Source organism: Echinops telfairi, unplaced genomic scaffold, assembly GCF_000313985.2.
Source record: "Echinops telfairi isolate 266 unplaced genomic scaffold, ASM31398v2 ScPeMD7_20;HRSCAF=75, whole genome shotgun sequence".
In the NCBI taxonomy this organism is placed as follows: Eukaryota; Metazoa; Chordata; class Mammalia; order Afrosoricida; family Tenrecidae; genus Echinops; species Echinops telfairi.
Window position 1 is genome coordinate 8694751 of NW_022103917.1, and position 17376 is coordinate 8712126.

At 39.6% G+C, this 17376-nt stretch overlaps 1 protein-coding gene across 1 annotated transcript in view; it reads right to left on the reverse strand.

The window, feature by feature from the left end:
- The window catches only part of ADGRG4 (adhesion G protein-coupled receptor G4), a 148214-nt gene that overhangs the window by 57285 nt on the left and 73553 nt on the right, over positions 1–17376 (reverse strand). The window contains 3 exon segments of the mRNA XM_004713396.2: positions 5913–6047; positions 11095–11257; positions 13219–13435. Coding sequence (XP_004713453.2) covers positions 5913–6047; positions 11095–11257; positions 13219–13435 — 515 coding nt within the window.

Here is a 17376-nt window from a genome sequence, read left to right on the forward strand (position 1 = left end):
TTCCAAACAAAAGTGACCCAACAGAATGCTCAAATTATAGAACAATAAAATTAATATCACACACAAGTAAAATATTGCTGAAGATCATTCAACAATGGTTGCAGGAGTACAGTGGCAGTGAGCTGCTAGAAATTCAGGCCGGACTCAGAAGAGGAGGTGGAACAAAGAATATCATTTCTGATGTCAGATTGATCTTATATGAAAGCACAGACCAGATAGATGTTTACCTCAATTTTACTGACTATGCAAAGGCATTCAACTTTGTGAATCATAATTATGGGTAGCCATAAGAGGAAAGGGAATTTCAGACCCTTCATTGTGCTCATGTAGAACCTGTACATGGATCAAGAGGCAGTTGTGCAAACAGAACAAGGGAACTCTGTTAGTCTGGGAAAACTAGGGAAACAAATCCACAGAAACTCATATGTATAAGAGAGAGTTTTATATAAAGGATAAGTGTGCATTAAGAAAGCTTCCCAACCCAGTGCTGTCCAAACCCACAAGTCCAACATTAGCCCATATGTCTGACACCAATCTACAAAATCCTCCTCAATCTCACAAAATAGACACAATGATGCTGACTTCTGGGGAAAAGCCTAATCAATGAGCATGTAAGCATCTCAGCACTAGCAGGGGTCTCCACGTGACTTCTCCAGCACCCAGGGCTGTATCGGGGTAGGTCCATGTGGCTTCTCCTCAGGGATGTCTCGCAGGAAGTGAGCCTTGCCAGCTGAAGCAGGGAACTGGCTAAGGCAGCTACACCCTGGTCCAACCATCAGAAAGCAAGAGACCCGAAAACTAGAAGGGAGAGGCTCATCAAACCATTTATCTCTCCACCTTCAACTAATCCAACATGTGTTTATCAGCCAGGTTGGCACAATAAACCTTAACTATCTCAGGAACATTACATGGTTTAAAATCAGAGAAAGGTATATGTCAGGGTTGTATCTTTTCACCATATATATACACTCTGTATTCTGAGAAAATAATTAGAAAACGGGGTTACAGGAAGAAAAAAAATGCAGCATCTGGACTGGAGGAGGCTTATTAACAACCTTGATAAGCAAATGACACAACCTTGCTTGGTGAAAGTAGGAGCGACTTGAGGCATTTGCTAATGAAGATCAAGGATTGCAGCCTTCAGTATAGATTACAACTTAATGCGGGGGGGGGGGGGGGGGAGGGGGACAAAATCCTTATGACTACACCAAAAGGTAACATCATAGTAAACAGAGACAAGGTTGAAGTTGTTAAGGATTTCACCTTGCTTGGATCACAGGAGGTGCTCATAGAAACAGCAGTTGAGAGATCAAAACAATGCATTGCCTTGGGTAAACCTACTGCATAAGACCTCTTTCAAGTGTTGAAAAGCAAAGATGTTACTTTGAAGACGAAGGTGTACTTGACTCAAGACATGATGTTCTCAATCACCTTAGATGCATGTAAACAAACACTGGATTCTGAATAAGGAAGACTTAAGAAGAATGGATGCATTTGCATTGTGGTGCTGTAGACTCTTGAAACTCCTGTGGACGGCCTACAGAGCCAACGAATCTGTCTTGTAAGAAGTACAGCAGCATGTTCATTAAAAGCAAGGGTGGCAAGACTGTGTCTCATGTATTTTGGACATGTTATCAGAAGATCTTTTCCTAGAAAAGGCTTGTAAAGTAGAGGGGCCGCGAAAAGAGGAAAGCCTTCAATCAAATGGATCGACACAGTGGCTGCAACAATGAACTCAGACATAGGAACAAATGTGAGGATGGTGCAGGACCAGGCAGGATTCCGTTCTGCTGTCCAGAAAGAAGGTTGCTATGAGTGGCATCTAACAACAAACAACACCACAAAATGGTGAACACAGAAGGAAAGGAATGACAATTTTCATGCTTTTTCTCCCTTTTTTATCTTTTTAATTTTTTATTCGATTGAAGTCAAAGTTTAAGGAGCAAATTGTTCATTCACCAATTTGAACATATTTTGTTTCTTGATACTGATTGCAATATCTATGATGTAACAGCACTTTCCACACTTTTTTCCTGTCTCCTTTTACATAAGTCCTGGTGGCATAGTTGGTTATGGACCGGGCTTCTAACCATGAGGTCGGCACAAATCCATCAGCCACTCCTTATGAAAGAAGTGGCTGTCTGCTTCTGTTGAGACTGACAACCTTAACAACCTCTATGGGACAGTTCTACCCAGAACCACAGCGTCACTCCGAATCAGAATCAACTTGATGACACAAAATGATGACATACTCCCTTTTACTCTGTGCTTAAGCCACGCTTTGCCTATTTCACCTCTGGACCTTTACACAAGCTTCTGCCTCTGCCTGAACACACCTTCCTCCTCATCCCTATCCTTTTCCACCTGCTAACTCCTATGAGACTCAGCTGAGACCTCTCTTACAGTAGGCCTATCCTGATAGCCCAGATTCGGGAGGCATCCTCCCCAGTGCTCCAAAAGCACCTGTGTGATATAGCACTGGCCTTTTAAGCCTTGCCCCTGTCTCTGAGCACTGCAGCTACTGGAGCAGTGGGAGGTCCGTGTTTTCCAAGAGCGCTGTAATGTCAATGATTTTTAAGGTACAATGTTATAATGGCAGCTAAGGTTTTTATCAAAAGATGTTGCAAAGAAACAGAGTTAAAGCAAGGCTGTGAAACTCAGGGAAAAGGAAGCTAAAGAGGGTGCACTTTGTATAAGTGCCCAGGACCCAACTTTGGGTCACCCACTTCAGTAGGTCTCTGTTATCCCTCTCTTACTATACTGGAAGTACCACCCAGGCAGGGACCTCATCTTTCTTGATCACCATTTAATCTAACACCACACAAGGTACATAGTAGGAACTGAATAAATGCTGAATAAAAAAATGGAATGAATGAGTGCATAAATGAACAAGTTTTGTCGCGTTCAGCAGGCCTCTTCCCTCTCGGGTCTGTTTCCTCACTGGTAAAATGAGGAGATGGGACGTAATGAGTTAGAGGGTGCCTTACACCTTTGAATTTGAAGGAAGGCTAGTTCTAATCCTCCTTTCAGCACTGTGACATCTGTCTGTAGTCTAATTTGGGAAAAGATATGCAATGTCTTTCAACGGAAATTGTGAGTAAATGAAAATTACTTATTAAGTTTGAAATCTATGCAAAACAAATTTAGGTCTTATTTTATGAGATGAAATCAGACCTCTGAAGAAATGAGAGAGATTAAGAACAAGATCATGATATCTCAAATGATACAGAGAAATTATAAGCCTATCAGAGGGATCAGAGGACTATGCACAACATTTTTTTCATTTTAATTAAAACTCCTGCTCACTAATGAGCTTATTTTAAGGTTAGCCTATTTTTCTCCTATTAAAAAACCTCAATCAACACATATTTACTAAAATCATGCTGAGTTCTTAGCCTTGTATTGAGTTGCCTGAGGAATAAAACATACCTGACACTTAACATATGTCACAACCCACTTGGGAAACCAGCGTAACAACTGAGCAGAAATGTAAGACAAGAATATAAACAGTGAAAGTGGGAGAGAATAAGGGTTCACAAACTCCAGGCAGGCTTTTTAGGTGGTATTTATTCACACCCACAGGAATAAATAGAATTTAGATAGACAGAGGAGCAGCTAGAGAATACCAGGAGAAGGAAACATCCTATATAATAGTGATGGTTCATGGGTATATGTGTTGTCCCAGTACTATAGCCCCCACAAAAACTATTTAACTATTGGAAATTAATTCCTTTGGATAGCCTCCTTGGAAATGCAAGCACATCTGGATAAATTAATTGTATTGAACTCATAAATACATGAGATTTGGGGTCAGACAGCCAGGTCGTGATTTTGAGTTGTGCCACTTTTTAGCTATGTAACCTTGGGCAAAATTATCCATTAATAGACATCATCATCATCAATATCACACAAACTTAGATTACAATATTCTCAATAGCTAGTTGACATTGGGTGGAATAAAGGAGTGGGCCTTTTGTTAAGCCAGAGGTCCAAGATAAGGTTATAATAACAGTCAAGCAAAAACTTCTATGTCAAGAAGAACAAGATGATGTCAAGAAGAACAAGCTACTATTACCAACTGCTCTGAAAGGGATCACATCAAATGGTTCTTGACAGAATTGGAGAATAATGTTGGGGAAAAAAACTGAAAATCATAAAAAAGAACAGGCTTACTGGTTAAACAGAGATTGGTGGAACCCCCAAGATTATGGCCTATAGTCACCCTTCAGGTCTTGAAATAAAATAGCCCCCATGGCTCAATTTTCAGTCAAACAATAGATAAGTCTATAGGGGAACAATATTCTGCTCTTATGCAGTGGATAAGCCTGCAGAAGCAGATCATCTGTTCCTCGTTTCTAGGCTGTTCTGAGTCTGGCGACTCCACTGAACCCTGTTCACCATGAGTGACCCTGATGATATATGAAACACTGATGCCATAGCTTCCAGCGTCACAGCAACACGTAAGCCTCCCCATATGACAAACCGACAGGCAATTGCCAGGAGAGACTGGTCTGTGGAAAAGAACATCATGCTTGGTAAGTGGAGGAATCAACCAAAAAGAGCACGAACTTTGACAAAATGGATTGAGCCGTGGTTTCCACAATGGGCTCAAGTGTAACAGCAAGTGTGGGGATGGCCCAGGACTGAGCAGTGTTTCCTTCGGTTGGACATAGGGTTAGGATGAGTCAGAAGTGACTTGACCACACCTTAACAACAGTAACACAGGAGAGACATGCACATCTTAGAATAATCAACCATCTGAGATAAAAAAGGCAGCACTTTCCCAAGGATAAATGTCAGAAGGACTAGGAAAGGAGAAATAAAAAAGGAAACACAGGGAGAAAGTAGAAAAAATATTACTTCACTGTGGGGATTGCAATCAATGAGATAAGACAAAACGTGTAAGAATTGTTAAATGGAAAATGGATCTGCTCTGTAAACCTTCATCCCAATTTAAAACAAAACAAAAACCCTCACATTGTACTTATTATGTGATTGGCAATGTTCTAAACATTTTATATGTGTTAACCACCTTAATCATTGAACAACCCTATTTAAAGGGGGAAAACACCACAAAAACAAAACAAAAAAAACAGTATTCATCAAGTTAATTCCACCTTATAAAGACATGTGTTTCAGAGGTGGGTTTTCAATGGCTGAGATTTTGGAATGAGACCATCATGACTTTTTCCTGAGGCACCTCTGGGTTGACTCAAACCACCAACCTTTCAGTTGCTAACCATGCACTTAACTGTCTGTACCACCCAGAGTAGCCAGATGAGGTACTATTATTACTCTCTTTTACAGAAGAGGAAGCTATGGCAAATACATGTTGAGTAACTTGCCCATGGTACCACAGGTAGAACACAGTAAAGCCAATCTCTAAACAGTTTGGCCCCAAGTTCCATACCCTTAACCACCACATCCTTTTGCCTTTATGTTTTAATCCTGGGTGAGGACTGGAGCCCTCAGGGAAGATTCTGTGGAAGCTGCGGGAAGGAAGAACGAATGCCTGTAGGTGGATGTACTAGTGGACACACCTGGCTTCAAGTAAATGTGGCCAGAGAGAGTGGATAGGAGCCAGGGGAGATTTGGGAGAACACTGGCAAGCTGAAATAGCTTTCCATCAGCAGAATTTGCTGTTCTTTTCTGGCTCTGAAACTTCTCGAGGCACCTGTATGACCACTGATTAATCTTTAAGTTTCTTACCAGTGCTGAGAAGCTGTGAAAAAATGTTAATGTAACATAATTAACGTAGATGTTGATTCATATTGAAGGCCAAGGGTTGTGCTGGAAGATTTGTGGGATAAATCAGAAAGCATATTCAAAATCAACACATCATGAAAATAGAAAGAGTTCTTAATTACAGTGAGTCAGCCCATGACAGTTCGTTACGGGAGGCAAAAGCTTACCTTGAAGAGTGAAGTTTGGCCAAAGAAATTAAACAAGATGGTCTGTAAGTTGTGAAGAGGAATTCTCTCCCTCAGTGATTTAGGCAAATATATGGAAGCCAAAGTCTTTCCCAGAGGGACTTCACCTAGGTAAATCTGCCATGAAAAGCCAGAAAAACAGAAGTTGATATTCTAATTTATTGTAGTAAAGTCTTTCACAACTTCAATTCCCACCCCAGCCCTAGTTCCACATCCACACTACTTGATTTGTCCTAATTCTCAGAAATAAAAGCCAATCTCTGAAATCAGGCCACTGCTTACCCTCCTCCATATTTCTGAAAGGGGTAAAAAGAGAGAGAGAGACAGAGACAGAGAAAGGGCAACATAATAGTATTAGGTACTTCTCTCACAGTTTATGGAGCAGTGTTAATGTCATTAAATTACACATATAAACTTGGTAACATGGCAGATGTTTTGTTACATATATATTTGCCATAATTATAGATACACAGATATATGGTGGCAAGGAAGTGGGCACTAGCCCATTGGAATTCTTCCAAAGGCCCACTAGCATAAGAATTTGCTGATTTGATTGATAACGATACTTGACAAATACTGGGATAGTTATAAACTATGGTTTCTTCCAGGTACAATATATTATATGACCATCCTTGTACACATTCTCTCATTTAAATACTCTAGGGTCACTATGAGTTGGCATCGACTTGATGGCAGTGAGTTTGAATGTTTTTAATCAACTCGGAAAGATATATTGTAATATGAAGATTTACGTTTTCTAATTAAAAAATAATTTATTACTTAGCATTTTCTTGCTTAACTTTATATACATATGAAATACATAGACATATATCCCCTACATAATAAATATGTTCAATAATAATCATAATATAATAACAGACAAAGGTGTACCACAGGTAGGAGAGAGGTCATACAATATTTATAGACTTAGGATGAAGTACATAAGAATGTTGAGAAAGTTACAAAGTTGCAAAGAACTAATATGCAAGATAAGCTAGATCACAAGATAAAAGGACGCAAGTCCATTGCTTTTCCTAAATAAGTCATAAAATCAATACAACACCAATCAAAATTTCAGAAGGGTCTTTTGAGTAACTGATAAGTTGATTTAAAATATGTATAGACATTCCTGGGGTGAGGTCCAGGTACTATGGCAGGGGCCAGACCCAATCCAGGGATACATATGACAGCCAACTAAAAAGGAGGGGGAAAGGGAAAAAAAGGGACATGGGTAGTGGGGCAACAGGGCACTAACCCACCCAAGGGGAGGGTATTGTTTATATCTCCACAGGAGAGGGAGAGAAGGACCAGACTTCAACCCAGTGTACCAAGACAGGAATGCAACATCCTGGCATGAAGCAGCAAACCAATAGAGTGGTCTGGGGGGCCAGCCTCAAATCCCAACTACGTTGACACCCCACCCACTCACCCAGAAGAATGCACTTCAGAGGACATAACTGAAGCTACAGCTCAGGGAGAGGGGTGCATCTGATCAGAGCACACAAGAGGAAATGAAGAGGGAAGGAGAAAGAGTAGAACACATCCTAGCCCACCAAGCCCTGAGGACAATGCTCCCGCTCAGAGCAGCCAATGCACAGAAAGGACCACAGGGCCGGCCCTACCACCAGACACAACGTCCCTCACTGACCCATAGTGCTACAGGGGCCAACACTGGAGGCACAGTGCGGGAATTGTGTCCCATCTGACCCCACCACACCAGGGTGAAACGCTAAGGGTGTGCAACAGAGCAGCAAGGGGAGCAAAGCAATGAAGTCCCCAGGGAATACCAAAAAGAGACTTGGTTTCCAGGATGTGGCACCCCATCAGACCTGACCTGAAAACACTCCTAAATGTCAACAAACAGACTTGAAACTATTTATAGGCTTTTCTTATTTTGTCATTGGTTTTTTGTTGTTGTTTTGTTTTCTTTTGTTGTTTTGCTTTGTCTCATTTTTATACTTATCTTTGTATGTCTATATAGATAAGATAGACGGGATAAACAATCTGGAAGAGAAACCAGCAGGGCTGATGGTTCCAGGGGGAGATGGGAAAGAGGAAGGTGGGGGAAAGGAAGGGAGGTGTCAGCAAACCCAGGGACAAGGGAACAACAAGTGATCTAAAATCGATGGCGAGGAAGGTGTAGGATACCTGGTGGGGCTTGATCAAGGGCAATGTAGCCAAGAGGAATTACTGAAGCCTGAATGAAGGCCAAACATGATAGTGGGACAAGATGAAAATAAAAGAAAATAGAGGAAAGAACTAGGAGGCAAAGGACATTTATGGAGGGCTAACTATAGGCATATACACATGTAAATATACTTATAGCTAACGATAGGGAAATAGGTCTATGTCCACATATTTATATGTTAAGTATTAAGGCAGCAGACAGACATTGGGCCTCTACTCAAGTAATCCCTCAATGCAAGAACATTTTGTGCTAATAACCCGGCAATCTGTGATGCTCACCTGCCTGACATGATCGCTGAAGATGAAATCGGTGCATAAGCAAATGTGGTGAAGAAAGCTGATGGTGCCTGGCTATCAAAAGATATAGCGTCTTGGGTCTTAAAGGCTTGAAGATAAACAAGCAGCCATCTAGCAGAGAAGCAACAAAGCCCATACGGAAGAATCACACCAGTCTGTGTTATCATGAAGTGTTGATGGGATCAAGTATCAGGCATCAAAGACCCAGAACCAAAAAATAATATCGATGCGAATGAAAGGGAAGGCAGAAAGGACAGTCAAAGCCCATCTGTAGACAGTTGGACATCCTCTTACAGAAAGGTCACAAGGAAGAGATGAGCCAATCAGGGTGCAGTATAGCACCAACGAAACATACAACTTTCCTCTAGTTCTTTAATGCCCCCTCCCCAATAACATTACCCCAATTTTACCTTAAAAATCTGGCTAAACCAGAGCATATACAGTGGTATAGTTAAGAGCTGGAAACACAGGGAATCCAGGACAGACAAATGCCTCAGGGCCAATAATGAGAGTAGTGATATCAGGAGGGCAAAGGGATGGTGTGGGGGAAAGGGGGTACCGATCACAATGATCAACATATAACACCCCTCAGGGGGATGAACAACAGAAAAGTGGATGAACGCAGGCAGTGGACAATGTAAGATATGAAAACAATAATTTATAATTTATTAAGGGTTCATGAGGGAGGGATGGTAGAGAAAAAATGAAAAAAATGAAGAGCTTTTAGTAAGGGCTCAAGTAGAAAGAAAATATTCTGAAAATGATGATGGCAACATGGATGTATAGACTGTGATAAGAGATGTAAGAGCCCCCAATAAAAAGATTTTTAAAATATATGTATAGAATAGCCAGGTATCTAGAACTTTTAAAGCAATTTTGAATATGAAGGATATGTTTGGGGAATTTGCTAGATTTCAAGTTTACTCTAGTGTTATTGTTATTAAATACAGGTGGTGATATATATATGCATATATACATATATATGTGTGTGTGTATGTGTGTGTGTGTGTGTGTGTATATATATATGTATATATATATATATTATCTATGAGCAGACTAGAATAGATCATACCCCCATAAGGCTCATGTATACTTGGTTCTTGGCTTTTCTTTTTACTTTTTCTTTTTAGTGTTTAAAGGGGGAACTGATCACAATGATAAATGTATTAACCCCCACCCCAAGGGGGACGAAGAACAGAAAAATGGGTGAAGGGAGATAGCGGATGGGGTAAGATATGAAAATAATTATAATTTATAATTTATCAAGGGGTCACAAGGGTGGAAGAGGGAGGAAAAAAAGAGGAACTGATACCAAGAGCTCAAATAGAAAGAAAATGGTTTGAAAATGTGATGGCAACATATGTAGAAATGTGCTTGATACAATTGATTATGGATTGTTATAAGAGCTGTAAGAGCCCCCAATAAAATGATTTATTAAAGCAATATTTGATTATAAAAACTGTTTTTTATTAAGTTTCAAAAATCATTTTACTGGGGACTCATACAACTCTCATCACAATCCATAAATAATACAAAGGAAAAGAACCACAGGATAATTTCAATGCATGAAGAAAAGGCATTTGACAAAGTCTAACACCCACTCTCAGTAACAATGCTTTGTTGAATAAGAAAGCTCGTCCTGCCTTCAAAGAATGAGGGCATTGTCGTGATGGGGAAAATCTCAGCATGCCTTTCCTGGCTTTTTCTCACCGAGTAGTTTTCAATTTTCTTAAAACTTCTTCCTAATAAGCATCCATGATCATCCCGTGTTCTTTGAGAAAATATATCAAGATGTTTCCTTTGGAATCCCCAAACAACTGATACCATAACTTTCTGAGCTGACCTCTGCAATGGAATTTAACCAGCCCTGAAGGCATAAACCACTTTTTTAATAGAATCTTTTCTCTTTTTTTACTTTTCATTGCGAATTGATGAAGGTTTACAGAACAGATTAGCATTTTTACATTCATACCGTTTCACAATTCATACACATTTTTGTTTCATCTCATTAATTGCAACCCCCTCAGTAGAATATCCACTTCTATTCCCTTTCTGTTTCCTGTTTCCCTCTTTCCTAACTTTCCTCATTTCTGTCCTTGGGTAAATACTTCCATTTTGAAGACCTCATAATGAGACTAAGACAAATAAGTTATCTGCAGGCATCTACTGATTGAAAAGATATATTTATATACATTACATTTGCAGCAAATCTGTGTATGTATGAACGGAAACCTTCATCAAACTCCAAACAGAACTCTCTGTCATTGAGTTAATTCCAACCCAATGGGCCACAGTTGAACTGCCCCTCTGGGTTTGCAGGATTTTAAATCTTTACAGGATTAGACTGCCTCATCTTTCTTTCTCCCGTGGAGTGGCTGGTGGGTTCAAACCATAAACTTTGTGTTTAGCAGCTCAATGTGTAACCCAAGCTCCTAATAATTATGCCTTTTTTAACCTACCTTCATATAATAAGTACTCCAAAATGAAAGCTAGTAATAAAGTGACACTGGAGATGATTTTGGGTCCCAATGTGGTGTCATGGTTCATCTCATGGACAACATTCCAGCCCAGGCGTTCGCCTACTAAGAACTGTTCCCTGGGTTATTTGTATAACGGAAACGTTACCAGTGCATGAGGAAGTTCATCTTAATTGCCTCTCAATCCCCTGTGCTACACTCACCTCAGGGTCGGCACCTTCTTCATAAGAACGAATGCTGAAGGCCATGCCTTCAAACGTGTGGTCCACCCGCAGCACAGCCAAAGCCAGCCTGGCCACTGTCAGATTCGCTGTCCTCCCAAAAAATTCCATTTTGTGACCAGCACGATCAATTATCCTCAGAATTCTGCAAGGAACCACAGATAGTGAGAAGTATCTCTACCTTCTGGATGCACAATCCATCTTTCTGACAAGATTTACTCAAGGGTTTTCTTTGGGTTCTAAATCACAATTTCTGACATTATTAGATAAGATCACTCACTGGTTTTAAAGTTATAGAAACATTTCTGTTGTTTTGCATCACCTACTTTGTGGTCATTTCTTAGGGCCCTAGGAAATGAATACAGGAATTTCTTAAAAATTCAAGCACAGTGCCTCATACAAGACTTAATTATTATCTGGAAGCTCAGAATCATAGTTCTAGGGATACCAAGGTCAATTAGTATAACATAATTCATAAATATAATGTTCTATACATCCTGCTTTGGTCAGTAGTTGCTTGGGTCTTAAAATCTCATGTGCAAATATTGGTCTCTCCCAGTCAGAAGGGAATAAGAATGATTAAAATTAAAATTAAAAGACACATAGAAACACATAGACCATGCAAACTGTAGTCTACCAACCCTGAGACCAGAAAAATCAGATGGTGCCTGACTACCACTACCGACTGCTCTTATCCCAGATAGAGTGGAAGAAACATGTGGAACAGAACTCAAAATCACACAAAAAAAAACAGGATTATTGGTCAGATACAGACTGATGGGACCCTACAACTATGGACCTTAGAGAACCCTCAGAACTGAGAACTGAACCCACCTTTTTGAAATAATCAACCTCTTAAGATAAAAAGGACAGCATTTACCCAAGGACAGAGGGTTAGGGAAGAAGGAGGTACAGAAATAGGAAACACTGGGAAGACGGGGGATAAGTGTTATTACATCGAAGGGATTTAAATTGATAGTTTGAAACAAAATGCACATTCATGTAGATGTGAATGTAAATCACAGGATCTGCTCTGTAATCTTTCACCTATATCACGAATAAAAGTTTAATAATAATAATTATAAAGACTTAATTATTGAATGGCTGTGATGTAAAGGGAAGTAACTATTATTAGTCTCTTTTTTTTTTTTTTTGGTCTAAGTCAGTGATTCTCGACCTTCCTAATGCCGCGACCCTTTGATACAGTTCCTCACATTGTGGTGACCCCCAACCATAAAATTATTTTTGGTACTACTTCATAACTATTGTGTTGCTATTGTTATGAATTGGGCGACCACTGTGAAATGGTCGTTTGGCCCCCAGAGGAGTCACGACCCACAGGTTGAGAATCGCTAGTCTAAGCACTGGGTGGTACACACTACAGAAATGGGGGACACTGGAGTCATGGGCATGGAAGAATAGATTGGAAGTTTAGTTTGAAGCAAATCAGAAGTTTAGTTTATTAAGGCGATTTTATGGTTCAATGGTTAGCTGAAAGGTTGGCAGTTTGAACCCATTAGCTGATCCACAACAGAAAGATTGATTTGCATAAATAGTTACAGCCTGGGAAAGCCTATGGAGCAGTTCTACTCTGTCCCATAGGGTCACTAGAGTCAGAAGTGCCTCACCAGCAGTGGGTAAGGGTAACTATTTAGATGGATATCCCTGGTGGTGTAAACATTTAACACACTTAGCTGCAAACGGAAAGATGGACAGTTTGAGTCTACCCTTAGGCGGCTCAGAAAAGGCCCAATGAATCTACTTCTGAAAAATCAGCCATTGAAAACCATGTGGCGCATTGTACTACTCTGACACAAGTAGAGTCCTGTGTCAACTCTATAGTCTGACAAAGTCAAGTCCATAGCAAATGGGTTTTTTTTTAAATGTGTTGGGGAAGTCACTATTATTATTAGACTTTGAAACTGTTCTTTTACAATTGGGATATAAGTAAAAAAGAACCCATTGCATTGTACTGAGCTTTCAATCCATAACAACCTGTCCTTTAAGATTGTTGATGACTGGCTGACAGATTAAGTCATTATATTTAATCATACAAAATTTAAATTTTATTAAGTAATTGATTTTGCCAAAAATTTCAGTACTTACTCAATGCTCACTTCATGCAAGTCAGATGCTGAATCGGTATGTTTTCCCAAAACAGCATTGATTATTTGTAATATAATCTGGGTTAGGTTCATACTTATTTCATTACATTGTGAAATATCAGATACTTTAGACACAATTATCTTTATTTCTTCTTCATCCAGAGGTGGGGATTCATTTATCAAATTTAAAATGTGCACTGCAACATCGTCTGCATTCTCTGGGGGGAAATGGGAGGAGGGAGATGAAACACATAGTCTGTCAGACTTAGTTTTGAGCCATGCTTCCTTTCCTTTAAAATACTTACCGTGCTAAGAAAGATTTAAAAAGGTAAGTGCTGAACCTCAATTTCTCCAATAGATGTAGTTCCGGAATGTAACACAGCAATTACGTTTTTTTAAAAAATCCTTTTTTTAAAGGTACCATGGAAGCCCTTTTGTCACTGTCAAATTATCTTAGAATTAGATTCTAATTAAATTAAGACTTCTGAGTACTGGATTGAGTTAACTAGATCCCACCAGTACTCAATATCAGCAAACATAAAGTCATGTTTTCATGATCTAGAGTAGAGACTGTTTTTCTGTGAAGAACCAGCAACCCGCATAACAAGGCAAATACGGACCTCATAACAATCAAAGCAATGCAATTGAGTTCTTTGGAGTGTGAAAACAATAGATATTCTTTCACTCACTTTTTCTCTTCATTTTTTATTATAAAAGTTTTCGAGTATGCACAGAAATAGAAAGAATAGTATAATGAATCCCTATATACCATCACCCAATTTAAACATGCACTGCTAATATTTTTTTCTACTCTCCAACCTACTTTCCTCTCTCACTTCCAGATTATTATTATCATTATTATTATTCAAGATTATTTTAAAGCAATCCTAGGCACCATATAATTTCATCCATACATATTTTATAATGTGTCTTAAAACATAAGGACTTTTTTGGGTCATAGACACAATACCAGTTTCACTTCTTTAAAACTTAACCACATGACTCAACAATCATCAAATGATCCAGTCATAACTATATCATTATCTCACAAATGCTTTTATGATAGTTGATTTGTTTGCATCATCACCCACTTTGAAAGTTGAGGTCATTGGTAAGCAAACTAGATTTGAGTTCAGTACAATTCATAAAAAGGTGAGCTCCCTTGTGGTGCCCTCCTAGCATAAAGCACCCCCAAGCCAATTCCACAAACACAAGAGAAAATAATGGAAAGATACAATCTGTTGTGAAAATTTTCAGGGAGAGATGACACTCACAACACTTGTAACCTGTGTTAGATGATTACAAATAACCAGTGCCGTTTGGAGAAAACAAAACAAATCTGTATTTGACTAGACAGTCTCAACTTTCTCTGGCTCTCACCCTCCCTTTCACTTTGCCAGTCTCTCTGTCTTTCAATATCCTCCACAGTTGGTGGTGTCTCCTGAACCTCTTTCTTCTACTCCACGAACCCCCAAACTTTACCACCGACACAGCCTTTTTTCCACTCACTCTAGTTTCCCTGCCCATTTCTTATTCTACACTTACCCCCCTACCCCAGCCATGCAAATAACACTCTGACATACAATGGCATAGCTGGTTCTCCCTGAGGTAAGGAGGGAGGGGAAATTGAGTACATCTGTTAATTGCATCTACATTAATATTTTTTGTCACTGTTGTATTTATCTTATGGTCAGTTAAAGCAAGCAACTGAGAAAACAGCAAGTCTCAGGATGAAAGAAACCGACAGTGAGCTCTTTCCCGGACCTTTCCACTGCTCTTATTCAATTGCTGAGGCTTTCCTGTAAATGGGATAACCGGAGCTGCCTGCCTGGGGTCATCATTCTTTGGGCTTCAGTGGTGTGATTTCACTTCATGCAATCCCTGCTGTGGCAGAATGAAAGTAAACAACAGGTCAATGGGAGACTAACTGTATTGTGGAAAGTAATTATTGACTTTTCATATGGAATCATATAGTTTCTAAAGTAAAACTCTGCACAAATTGCCCCCACTGTGTAAAAAGTCTAGGTCTCCAAGCAAAGGCAATAAAAGGAATCCACTTTAATTAATTGTAGAATAAATAAATCCTCTTTGCTTGAAATACTGCTACACTGAATCTGCTGGTAATTATAACAATAAGCACCATGATGAGATTGTTATTTATTAGGTACTTTCTCTAAGCCAATGTTCTTACTATCTATTGTTGCATAACAAACCACCCCAAAATTCAATGCCTTTAAATGACAGTTTATTATTGTCTCTCATGATTCTGTGGATTGACCAGGCTCAGCTGGGATTTTTTTTCTCATACAGTTGCAGTCAGATAAGAACTGGGGATGGAGCAATCTGAACACTAGATTGGGCTGAACCTCCAAGATAGCTCCCACACGTGGCTAGCAGTTTGATACACTTGACCATGAGCTAGGAACCAGTTGGGTTGATGAATGCAGTCACTATATAGGACCTCTCCTGTGGCTTAGAGCTCACTGGTGTGTTGCTGTATCTAGAGTCAGCTTGTACCGCTGATGAGAAACAATTGTTAAATTTACAGGAATTTAAAAAATCATTTAAAAGTAAATTACATAAACTTATAATTTAATAAATTCTATTAAAAACCATAGTAATATTAAAACTCATCACTTCCTAATCGTTTTGCAACATCTTAACTAATCTTCACTCTTAATGATTATTGATGACTATTGTATCTGTGTGGTGCATCTCTTAAACAACCTCATACTCAGTGAAGACACGTTGTAGTTTCTGTTCAGCCATGTTATTTACATAATGAAAATAGAAAAATGCTATAAATTAGTACTTTCTGAATGTGTGTGTGTGTGTGTGTGTGTGTGTGTGTGTGAAGAGAGAGCGAGAGATGGATAGAGTTGGATCCGTGGTAGTGTAGTAGGTCGTGTTGGCCTACTAACTACAAGGTCAGCCTCAACTCATCAGTCACTCTTGTGAGAGAAAGAGGAGACTGCCTGCTCCCTTAAAGAATGACAGCCTCAGAAACTCTAGGGAGCAGTTCCACTTTGTCCTATAGTGTGGCTATGTGTTGTTTGGTTCTTTGGGTTTGGATGTTGCTTCTTGATAGCGACCTGGTGATTAAACACTTGGAATTTTTACAACATGGTTTGTATTCTGAGAGGAAATATTCCAAGAGGAAGAAATTAAAACCTTCTAGTTTTCTTTAAAGTACCATAATTACCCCCATGTCACATTTGCTGAATTCTACTGGCTAGGCATTGTGCTGCTAACCACAGGGTGAGTTGTTGAAAGCCAACAGCCATTTCTCTGGAGGAAGATGAGGCTGTCTGCTCCTGTAAGATTGCAGCCTCAGAAATCGCATATAGGGTTATTATAAAGTATAATTAGCTCAACGACCTTGGGTCTGGTTTTACAAAATGTCATAAACTAGCCTCAATTCATGTACCATAAAAGGAGGGAAGGCTCAATAGTGGCCATATTGGAGAAAAACTATCACAATGAAACATTGTACATATATTTTCTCATTTACTCCTCATGACAGCTGTATGTAATGGTGCTACTTTTATCCCCGTTTCACAGATTAAGAAATTAAAATGCAGAACTGTTCTAATCCAGGTTCTAAACCAGACCTGCTTGCCTCAGCAGCTTAAGGTCTTCACTATCCCTTGCTCCTACAGCAGCTTGGCCTTTCTCCTTCTGCCTCCACGATTGGGGGTTGGAGAAGATGGACTTTGCAGCCTTTTCCCTGGCATCTTGGGAATTACAGTTTTCTCTCAATCATTTGCTATCCTTTCCTGGTGGTGGGATGGACACAGATAGGAACCAGTTCTATGAAACTTCCCAACAAACTCGACTGGAAAACACTCCTAAAGGGCAACGGTCTTTGAACTAACTACAAGCTTTTTTTTCTTGTTGTTGTGTTTTGTTTTGTTTTGTTTACTGTCATTGGCTTGTTGTTGTTGTTCTTTTGTTGTATGTTGTTGCTGGTTTTTCTCTGTCTTGTTTTTGTGCATGCTATTATCTCTGCAGGTATGTCTAAATAAGATAGGCTGGATGAACAATCTGGAGGAGAAAACAATGGAACCAACAGTTCCGGGGGGACATGGGAGAGGTAGAGGTGTGGGGAAAGGAAGTGGTGTTAACAAACCCAGGGACAAGGGAACAACAAGTGATCCAA